A 12204-nucleotide genomic window follows, 5' to 3' on the forward strand; every position below is an offset into this window, starting at 1 on the left:
GTTTTCACCAGGATTGTTCATATATTCAGAAATAGAATAAAAATACTTATTAACAACACTGCAAACCAACAGTTTGAGGCATCAAGAATGTATGAAGCAGTAAGCGCAACTACTAATGTAAGTTTTAGCTGAAGGAAATGCCAACTTGACTAAGATGACTTACACATGACATTAAATGGAAAGTTAAATATGCAGTGCCACCTTTTAAAGAATCCAATAAGAAAACAATTTAACTAAATCACCTCATTTTACATATGGGAAAAATAAAGTCTAAAAAGGATAAAGGACTTCTTCATAATTACCTATTGCTGGAACAGCAATATGATGTTTCATCTGATTTAGCTCATCTATTAGCTCACAATTTCACTCTGCCTTGCTTCCTCTCTCTATTCCCTGCTTCCCCTCTCCAAAAAAATATGGCTGATTCACCACTTACTCTTAAAGAAAAAACAATCTTTCTCATCACTACCTCTCCCCTCCAACCATCAGTAAAATTCCATTTCTCATCTGTCATCAGCAAAAATCTTGAAAAAGTAGGCTGGAAAATGCCACCTTTTTTTTCATTGCCTACTCATTCCTTAAACCCTCTAAATCTAGTTTCTATTCATGTATCCATTGAAACAAAAAGAAACACTGGACTGAAACTGATACTTATATTCTTTTCTTATGGAGAGAAATTAAGTATTTTCTCCTAATTTTTTTCCACCAACAATTTAAGTGAGGAAACAATAAATAAGTAATTTTTTCATCACTCAGAATTTTTTAAATGAATGTCATGTTGTCACCTATACTTTTAATGAAATAAAATCCTTCAGAATCCACAAGGAACGCTTACAACTCAACAATAAAAAGACAAAATAACTTCATTTTAAAATGCGCAAAAGATTTGAATAGATATTCTCCAAAGAAGATATACAAATGGCCAAGAAGCAGATGAAAAAAAAATGCTCAACATCATTAGTCACTAGGGAAACATATATCAAAACCATAAGGAGATACCTCTTCACAACCACCAAGATGATTAAAATCAAAAAGACAGTAGTAACAAGTGTCAGTGAGGATGTGGAGAAATAAGAACCCTAATTCACTACTAGTGGGACAGTAAAACGATGCAAGAATCCCTTTGGAAAAAAAAGTTAGGCAGTTCCTAAAAATGTTAAAGATACAGTTACCATAGAACAGGCAGCTCCACACCTAGGTATATACCCAAGGGAAATGAAACCTGTGTTTATACAAAAACCTATACAGAAATGTTCATAGCTATATTATTCTTAATAACCAAGAACTGGAATCAACACAAATGTCCACCAACCAGATAAATGGATAAACAAAATATAGTATATATCTAAACAATGCATTATTCAGTCATAAAAAGGTAATAAAGTACTGATACATGTTACAGAATAGATGAACCTTGAAAAACATTATGCTAAGCAAAAGGAGCCAGCCACAAAAAACCATATGCTGTATGATTCCATTTATATGAAATATCCAGAATAGGCAAATACATAGAGACAGAAAGAGATTAGTGTTTACAGGGGGTAGGAGGAGTCAATGGAGAGTAAATACTAATGGTGTCTTTTTGGGGTGATGAAAATGTTCTGGAATTAGATAGTGGTGATGGTTGCTTTAACTCTGTGAAAATATTAAAAATCACTAATTTCTATTATTTAAAAAAGGTGAATTTATGGTATGTAAATTATTTCAATAAAATTATTTAAAAATTTAAAACCTTACAACATAACTAAAGTTTACCTGATCCATGACCCTCACGCTAGTCTCATTGGCACCCCCACCAAGCCTAGATGCCCAGATCGCCCAAATCTACTTTCAGGAGTTCAGAACGTATCCCACCCTTTTGTTATACTTTTATAAACCCTTTTATATCTGTGAACAATCTTTAGCACTATTTTGTTTTCTTAATTTACATAAATGGCATCATACTATATATACCATTATGCTTCCTGACATTCCCACCAAAAATTATGCCTCAGAGAGCTATCCATGTGGGTATTTATAGACCTCTAGCTGTACATATCTGCATATGCAAAAATTTCTCTGGGACAAGGGTCAACAAACTACAGTATACAGGTCAAATTCTAACCACTGTCTGTTTTTGTACTACCTACAACCTAAGAATAATTTTTACACATGTACATTTATAACTGAACTGATGACAGGGAATACTAAGTTGAAACCCCAATTAGGTGAAATGTTATCCCAAGAAAAAGAATTCCTTCTTCTCATTAGTAAAACTGTATTACAAAAAAAGAGTCCTATCTTACATTTTGAATTCTGTCAACTCAAGATTCATGGAAATTTGTTCTATTATTTAAGTACCTACACAATATCCTAAATTTTCCCTCTTGGCCCACAAAGCCTAAAACACTTACTATCTGAACCGTCAGAGAAAAGTCTGCTGGCCCCTGCCATAGTATATATATTGAAAATTGGAATGGATGGGTGTAAGGTAGATGTGTTTTCAAATTTATTAGATTCTGCAAAAGCACTCTCCAAAATGATACCAATTATATATCCACCAGCCATGTGTGAAAGCACAATTCCTTGAAACCCCCAGGGAAAACTATTTACTGGAGGTCAAAAACTCCCAAATCCAAAAAATTCAAAGGGTTTTGATTCTACTATAACCTTCCTGATCTCTCTGAAGCATCCGCCATAGCTGATCCTTATGAGTAAAAGGCCTTAAATTTATATATTTTTCTATAGTTTACATAATGCTTTCACTAACTTATTTTTTATATATGTTTCAAACTTTAGGTGCCTTTCAATGTCTTAGCTACTTGATGCCACACTTATTCAAAAATGGGTTTAGCATTTAAATACAGAGGACTTGGTAAGACATATGAAAGTTTCACCTGCATATTTTCTTCCATGCCAACTCTCAATTAATAAACTTCATTACATGAAGTGGGAACTATATACTATTTTGTCAAATAGTCAATACAGTCACATTTACATACACAAAATTAAAACTTAAGCATTTATTTGAGTATTTAATTGAAAATTACTTGAGTCTAAAATGCCAAAGACACATGAAATAGACATCTAAATCCTCCACTGTAATATTTCAACACTGTAATAATGAAAATTAAACTTTGAAAACTTCCTCAAAGGTTACAGTAATCATGCCAAGTAACATGAACTGCTATAAACCTTAAAACAAATCGGTATTTTTCGTCAGTTCCAAACAGTCACAAAACTAAAACGCTCTACCAAGTCCTGAAAGTTTTTTTAAAATGTACTAGGCCACTGAAGAAGCACCAGAAATGCAATGAAATTTTTTTTAATGTAATCAAGTGGTCAAGACTAAAGACTTTATTTTTTAGAGTATTCAATATTCTTTTTTTTTCTTTTTTTTGCTCTACGCGGGCCTCTCACTGTTGTGGCCTCTCCCGTTGCAGAGCACAGGCTCCGGACGCACAGGCTCAGCGGCCATGACTCATAGGCCCAGCCACTCTGCAGCAGGTGGGATCTTCCCGGACCCGGGCACGAACCCGTGTCCCCTGCATCGGCAGGCGGACTCTCAACCACTGCGCCACCAGGGAAGCCCCGAGAGTATTCAATATTCTTAATACCAATGAAAAGTTTTTCTACATATATTATACTATGCCCAACACCTGACTTCCTGGGACATTTAACTTATCCATTACAGCTGTAATCAAACTTACCAAAACTTTATCTAGACTACACTGTAACTCTTACATTTCCCTGGAAATTCAAGTGAGCATTTAACATATTAACAAATAGTAGTGGTAAACAACTATTCCAATAACTTTTATGTCAGTATGAATGACAACCATATTGGTGACCAATAGCTTAGGTGACCATTTTCCTTGAGGATAGGGCATCCCTGTTTCATCTTTAACGCTGAGTGTCTGCAGTATGGAAAGAACTCAGTATTTACCAAATGAATGAATCCCACGAAAGTAGAATACCTTGGAAAGAACTGCCTAAAATTATACTTGCTTTGATAAAACAAGGCAAATATTCTTAACAATATAACCTGATATTCAAGTTGTGCCAATATTAAAAAAAAATCATACACCTTGGTGTAGTAATCGTGGGAGTGAATAAAAAAGCACAAGTATGTATCTAACTTTCAAAAATACCTTCTGCTACTCTCCGCATGACATAAAACACTTGTTACAGATCATTATAATAATTATGTCCAAAGAATCATACTTTCCTATGTCCACACCCCTTTGTAACATAATACTGTCAACTCCTCCATCAAGGAAGTAGAATTTCCTTCTCCATCATCTTAAAAATGGGCTTTGCATGGACATCTAGAAAAAGATGAGTTTTTCCGCTCTACATGGTTTGAAAACAATCAAATTTTAACACCTTAAATTTAAATATGCCTGGAGGTGATCTAAAACTAGTATCTTTAAATTGCTTTCTTTTTACTCTACAAAGACACAAATATTGGGCTTCCCTGGTGGCTCAGTGGTTGGGAGTCCTCCTGCCTATGCTGGGGACACGGGTTCGTGTCCCAGTCCGGGAAGATCCCGCATGCCGAGGAGCGACTGGACCTGTGGGCCATGGCCGCTGAGCCTGCACGTCCGGAACCTGTGCTCTGCAGCAGGAGAGGCCGCGACAGTGAGAGGCCCGCGTACCGAAAAAAAAAAAAAAAAAAAAAAGACACAAATATTTAAGAACTTCAAAACATCAAACTATAAAGCATGAAACAATAAAGCCAGGAGTTTATTTTTGGAGTTCTCTAATTTTCAGTACTTTACATAAAATTTAGTGCATTTTTAGTACTTATTTTTTTTTAACATCTTTATTAGAGTATAATTGCTTTACAATGGTGTGCCACTTTCTGCTTTATAACAAAGTGAATCAGTTATACATACACATATGTCCCCATATCTCTTCCCTCTTGCATCTCCCTCCCTCCCACCCTCCCTATCCCACCCCTCTAGGTGGTCACAAAGCACGGAGCTGATCTCCCTGTGCTATGCGGCTGCTTCCCACTAGCTATCTATTTTACGTTTGGTAGTGTATATATGTCCATGCCACTCTCTCACTTTAGTACTTATTCTTGATTTCAACTTGACATAGCTTCCTTTAGTCCATAAAACAGAATTTAATTAGGTACATGCTATCTCTACTTAGATTATACATGTGTATTTGCTTAGCAAAAACACTTATTACTCAACATCTGAGCTTATCTATTTGTAAGTACCTACGGTGGGATGTATCACATATTTATTAAAAAAAAAAAAGAGATGGAAGAGCTGAGCAAAGTCTCCAATAATTAACTTTACATAACTTGATTTAAAGTAATAAAGTTTTCCTTGGCATTAAGAAATTAACATGAATTCAATAAGAGGAAAATAACTAAAAAAAAATGTATTAAACTTGCTTTATAAAACATTGTCTCTCACAAATATTCACCTCAAAGAAATCATGAATCTTTTAAAACATCCTTAGTGCTCTTTTACATTGCTTATAATCAATGATATATGCAATCTTCAAAAATTATAATTACTATTATCTTACAGATATCAAGCTATTAACATCAAATAATTGAAGAAATCTTTAAAATAGGTACACTTTTATTTTTATATTAATTATGCTGAATAATGAATATACCTATCATATCTTATTTAAATCTCATCTTACAGGGTACTAATTCTGTAAAATTACAACTCTAAGACAAAAAAGATTTATTTAATTCTCCCGAAGCCAACCAAATACTAATACACAAGAAAATTCACTTTTCATACCTTAAGGTAGCAATGTGCGTAGCAATAATGAAGCAGATTATCAGAAGGCTGAGTAAGGCTGCTGACCACATGCACCAAATGTTCAGCATACATCGGCACAGAATGTTCCAGATTAATTTTATCCACCAGTATCTGAATGGATGGCAAAGGCCGAAGAGACTGGAAGTTTGTAGTATTCATGAAATTACTTGAGTTCTAGAAAATAACAGTGTTCACTTTATATTTCAGGAGAAAGTGACTGATGTGCAATGCCCTCTATACAAGCTTCAGAGTGACACATTATGCAGTGATATCAAATCATCCTAGAAATGATGCCTTTCTATGGGACTCTCTTACTGTAACCAAATAGAAACACCTTCTACCTATTTTTAGGTATATCCCAGATTTCAAAGAATGCCTATTTACTGTGAAATTATCAATGCCCTTTTAGCTAAAGCTTTTTATTTTTTCAGTCAACTAGAATATTGTCACAACGTGCCTCAGTACACTGAAGGTATTTTCTTAAGCTCAATAATTCACACACACAAAAAAATCCTAGATATTTCAGAGCCTTTATCTTCTTTCCCTTTATACACATTTAGATGACTAAACGATTAAGTGCACTACTCAAGACAATCTGAAAGATACAATAAGCAAAGTTTGCAGGACAGAAAAATTTCCAATCCACATCATATCTACTAATATTAAACATGCTAAAGGCTCATAAAGTCCTAAGAATCTCGAGGTAGGCTTCATATTTTCAGCGTTACAGAATCTTTCTAAGCTTCCAAGTAAATGGAGATAAATTTCAACATGTCCAGGGTATGAACCCAATTAGCAAGCCACCCCTTCCAGCCCTTGAACTTATTCCCATACTTGTAGCTCTCAATGAGGAGCAGTATGACCCTCCATCCAGAGGTGTGGAAAGAACAGTTTAATTGTTTTATCTGTCTTTCATTATCATAATAATAAGGGAACAGTACTGGCATTTAGCAGGCATTGGCTAAAGATGGTAAAACTACATAATACTTCCCTAGTCCAAAAAGCCAATAGTACCATTATTGAGAAACACTGTGCCTAAAAATAAGTTGAAGATACAGTTCTTCCTTTTTGACTCATTAATAATTTTTAAACCATCACATATTGAGCAATTACTTTAGTAAGGGACTTTATTTTGGATTATTGAGATATAATATACAGTAAAGCACAAAATCTTAAACATAGAGTTCAACAAATTGTTATGTATGTAACCACCACACATTTCAAGCACCCTAAAAGGGTCTCCTATATCCCTTCTCAGGTAATATCAAATCCCCACCAGGGGTGGCCAATATTCTTTTGTCTGTTCTTCGACTTCATTTAAACAGAATCACACAGTACATACTCATGTCTGCCTTCTTTCATTCAACATATCTGAGAATTATCTACTGTTCACTCTTTGAGTTAACACTTATCATTATGGAATGACTCTTTATTTCTATCAATACCTCTTGTCTTAAGCTCTACATTTTCTGATATTAAAATAGCCACTCTATCTTTCCTTTGATTAGCACTTAAATGGTGTATCTTTTTCCATCCTTTTATTTCTAGTTTGTGTTACAGTTTTCAGCTCCAGAATTTCATTTCGTTCTTTTTTTAATGGATTGAGGTCTTTTGAAATCTTCCACTTTTTTGTCTCTTTCTTGAACTTATTAACCATAGTTAAAGTTCATGCATATACTGTCATATTTCAATTCTTCTCCACTGAAATTTTCCCCAGATGATCTCTTTACCCAGCAATACAATGAACAATTATGAGTGGCTGATAGAGAGCAAATACACAAAATGAAACTGATATATCTTAATTCTCTGCCATACTTCCATAAGTTCGATTTAAAGTTAGGACAATTTTTACTTCCATAATCATCATCATGTCACCATTAAAAGACATATAACCCCCAAAATAATAAATTAAAGATAACAGATAATACCTTATATGTATATGGCAGACTCAGAAAGCAATACATTGTATACAGACCTAAAATATTAAGCAACTAATAAGTCCTCATTAAGAAACACAGTAATAATCACTGGGTTCCTAACATGTGCAAAATGGTTTACATGCATTATCTCACTGAATATTCAAAATCATTCTAGGAGCTAGGTACTTTGGGGGAACTGCTCTATGCCAGCACCCAGACAATCTTAAAATCCATGGAGCCCACAAGGCAAGGCTAAACCACACAAGACCTAAGCCTTGGTGGAGCACCCTATGATATTATCAGAACAGGGGAAAATAGGCGGTCTTGTGCAGAACTGCTAAAAGACCATTTCTCAGTCGACTTCTCATCTTGAGAAACACTGCTATGGGGAAATTTTCTCATCAGCATCCCTCATTCACGGGGCTTTCCATCCACTCTCTCAGAGTACAGCGGTAGGCTATATAACTGCTTAGGTGCAGTGTGGAACTGAATCCTTGTCAACAAGGTACCCTACCATGTGTCCTGCAGGTCATTTGGCGCTCTAGATTCAGGGTTGTCCTGAAAGGGACAAGGCAAGCCAACACCATTACTGATTTGCTTTTGCTGTCTATGTAAGTAATAAACTATCTGAATCTATCAGGGCTTGTTGCTTCTTTACTGGCTGACTCTGTCAGCCTACATGAAAAATATAATTTTCTTTTGTTTTTCAGAAAAGGAAAACAAGGCTTAGAGATATAAAGCAGTGTCCTAAGGTGTCATAGCTTGTACATGGTCTGACATCAAGGCAAATGCTCTTCAACATTTATTTATAGAGCCTTAGCTTGAGGTTATTTTTTTAATCTATTTATTTATTTATATAATATATATAAATTATTTTCTAAGAATTAATAATCGTAGTTACATTGCTTTAACTTCATCATGGATAACTATTATATATAGCCAGATATTCTGATATTCTATTACTTAATCAACTTCCTCTTACAATATCACAGGACCAATAAATATACATGTATGAGAAAACAAGTAGTGAATGACAAAATATACCTTTTCTCCCATAATGACAGGTAGCAAATGATCCAGCAAGTTGAATTCAGCCATGAAAATTGTGAAAGTACATTTGAGGAGAGTAATACTTGTATGTCGAGTAGGAATATATTCCTCCAAAGATGCCACTTCTTCAGGATTCAGCATTGTTTCACTTTCACCCTTAATATCTAAAATGAAATAATAAAAATGCAATGAAAATTTATTTTTAAATAATTTTCTTAATTAATGAAAAAATTAATTAGTTCTCCAAATTTTAAGGTCAAATTCTTTTTTTCAACAATGAAGCAGTTGTAAAAATGTTGCCTTAAAGAAGAATAAATTACTCTAGAAATGTATGCCTTTGCTATGTAAAAATTTGTTTTATATTTTAAAATATTTCTTAAATACTTAAAAGAAATTTTTAATCTCTGTCATCAAAAGAATAACAGCTTCCTTTCATAAAAACACCACTGAGATAATGCAAATTCAAGCCACAGACTAGGAGAAAATATTTGCCATAGACAGACACATAAATAGACATAGGTATATGCATAAAGGACTTGTACGCACAGCATATTAAAAATTTAAAACTACCTAAAAATCAAAAATAAACCAATAATTCAATGGAAAAATGGGCAAAAAAGCCTTGAACAAGCAAAAGATAATATATCCAAATGGTCAAAAGTTATTTCAAAAGTAAGTTAACATTGTTAGGTATCAGATAACTGCAAATAATGTCACGATGTGGTAGCACTACACATCCACTGGAAAAGCTAAAATGAAAAAGACTAAGAATACTAAAAGTTGGCAAATACATATCAGCAAACTTTTTCTATAAAGAGCCATATAGAAAATACTTTAGGAGGGACTTCCCTGGTGGTGCAGCAGTTAAGAATCCACCTGCCAATGCAGGGGACACAGGTTCGAGCCCTGGTCCGGGAAGATCCCACATGCCAAGGAGCAACTAAGCCTGTGCGCCACAACTGAGCCTACACTCTAGAGCCCACGAGCCACAACTACTGAAGCCGGTGCTCCACAACAAGAGAAGCCACTGCAATGAGAAGCCCACACACCGCAACAAAGAGCACCTCCTGCTCTCTGCAACTAGAGAAAGCTCATGCACAGCAACGAAGACCCAACACAGCCAAAAATAAGTAAATAAATAAAATTTTTAAAAAAAGAAAATACCTTAGGGGACTTCCCTGCTGACACAGTGGTTAAGAATCCACCTGCCAATGCAGGGGACACGAGTTCAAGCCCTGATCCAGGAAGATCCCACATGCCGTGGAGCAACTAAGCCCATGGGCCACAACTACTGAACCTGCACTCTAGAGCCCGCGAGCCACAACTACTGAAGCCCGCGCACCTAGAGCCTATGCTCCGCAAGAAAATCCAGTGCAATGAGAAGCCCGTGCACCACAATGAAGAGTAGCCCCCGCTCGCCAAAACTAGAGAAAGCCCACGCACAGCAACGAAGACCCAATACACCCAATACAGCCAAAAATTAATTAATTTAAAAAAAAAATACTTTAGGCTTTGTGGGTCATACAGCTTGCCCCAATTACTCAACTCTGCAACTGTAGTACAAAAGCAGTCACAGACAACACATAACTAAATGAGCAAGACTATGTTCCAATAAAACTTTACCTATGAAAACTGAAAATTAATTTTCATATAGTTTTCATGTGTCACAAAATATCAATCTTTTTTGTATTTTTTCCAACTATTTAAAATGCAAAACCCATTATCAACTGTTAAGCTGTACAAAAAGAGACAATAAGTCATAATTTGCTAACCCCCTGATCAAGGGCAACTAAAACTCTCCTACACTGCTGGTAGGCGTGTAAAGTGATTCAACCAAATTGAAAACAGTTTGGAGATATTTACTAAAGGTGAACATATATGATCATTTTACCTAAGTGATTCCACCCTTAAATTCCCAACAGAAATTAGTATATAGGTTAATTAAAAGGTATGTACTAGAATGTTGGTAGCATCACTACCATAATAACCAAACACTAGAAACTAACCAAATACTCATCAACAGTAAAATGGATAAATAAGTTATGGTATATTCACAAAATGGGATACTAAAAAGAAATGAGAATGAATCCCACAAACATAATGTAAGCTAAAGCCACAGCAAAAGAGTATATACTGTGTGATTACATTTACATGAATTCTAAAATATGCCAAACTAAATCTAGGATGTTAGAAATAAGGAGGGTGGTTACCCTCGGGGTTCAGAGTAATAACCAAAAGAGGGCAAGAAGGAGAATACTGGAGTTCTGGTAAGGTTCCATTTCCTGAACAGTTAGCAACATAGATGTGGTTAAGTTTACAAAATTCACAAAACCATACCCTTAGTTTTGTGTGCTTTCCAGTATGTATCTTATACTTCAATAACGAAGTAAAAAAAAAAAGGGAGGGGGGGAACTGCTAACTACTCAGAGAACTGCCTGTACAAAGTCAGTTAGCAGCAGTTGCTTTATGGAGATCATAAATATTTCTGAAATGATAAACTGCTTCAGGTAAAAATTCATTTAATACAAACGTCTGTGTGTGTGTGTGTGTGTGTGTGTGTGTGTGTGTGTGTGTGTGGCGTAATTCCACTGTGGAAGAGATTGCTAATTGCAATCTTTTCTTCTTCCTTTTAGCAATAAAACTCTGAATTTTAAGTGAGGTATATGGACTCCGTCTAGAGAATACATTTTCCAGCCTCCCTGGCTGCTGGGTGCAGGGACATGTTACTAAGTTTGGGTCAATAAGATGACAGAGCCATGTCATTAAGTGAAACTACATGTCTACTGTTTTCTCTTGTTCCCCCTTCCTGTTGATTAAAATTAGACACTGTAATGGTGAGCCAACATTGACCATGTAGATAAAGTATACCTCAGAGGATGGTGGAAAAACAAGATAAAAGGAATTCTGGGTCTAAGATCACATCATGAAAGAGAGTCACCCTAGTCCCCTGGAGTACCTACTAGCTTGGGTTTTAACATGAGAAAAATTAATTATATACTGTTTTTTGTATGAACATTAGTTCTCATTTCTCTGGGATAAATGCCCAGGAACGCAGTTGCTGGGCTATATGGCAGCTGCATGTTAAGTTTTATAAAAAACTGCCAAAACGTTTTTAGGAGTGGCTGTAACATTTTATATTCCCACCAGCAATGAATGAGTGATCCAGTTTCTTCACGTCCTCCCCAACATTTGGTGCTGTCACAGTTTTCTGTTCTAGCCATTCTGTACATACTATCCTAGCACTTATCAGAGTATCTGGCAATGCAGCAGGCATTCAAGCAAGGTGCAAGAAATGAATGCATGAACATATCAAGCACTTACAGCACTATGTTACGTGATTTTACATGCATTAGTCTTTGGAAGTAGGTCCTATAAGTGTATCATTTAGGACAATAGTAAATTTGCTGTGACAAGAGAAAATAACAGAAGTGTCAACAAAAACAATGCTTATTTCTCTTTCA

At 35.3% G+C, this 12204-nt stretch overlaps 1 protein-coding gene across 15 annotated transcripts in view; it reads right to left on the reverse strand.

Moving 5' to 3' along the window:
• Positions 1-12204, reverse strand: part of VPS13B (vacuolar protein sorting 13 homolog B) — a 795728-nt gene that overhangs the window by 681501 nt on the left and 102023 nt on the right. For all 15 annotated transcript variants that reach the window (XR_013824628.1, XM_079901966.1, XM_079901971.1 and 12 more), the window contains 2 exons: positions 8738-8907; positions 5754-5948 (listed from right to left, as the gene is read on the reverse strand). Coding sequence is in view for 14 of the 15 variants with exons in the window: in XM_079901966.1 (XP_079758092.1) it covers positions 5754-5948; positions 8738-8907 (365 nt within the window). In the remaining variant the exon portion in view is untranslated. The remainder of the gene's footprint in view (positions 1-5753; positions 5949-8737; positions 8908-12204) is intronic.

This window comes from Stenella coeruleoalba, assembly GCF_951394435.1.
Source record: "Stenella coeruleoalba genome assembly, chromosome: 17".
Taxonomy (NCBI): domain Eukaryota; kingdom Metazoa; phylum Chordata; class Mammalia; order Artiodactyla; family Delphinidae; genus Stenella; species Stenella coeruleoalba.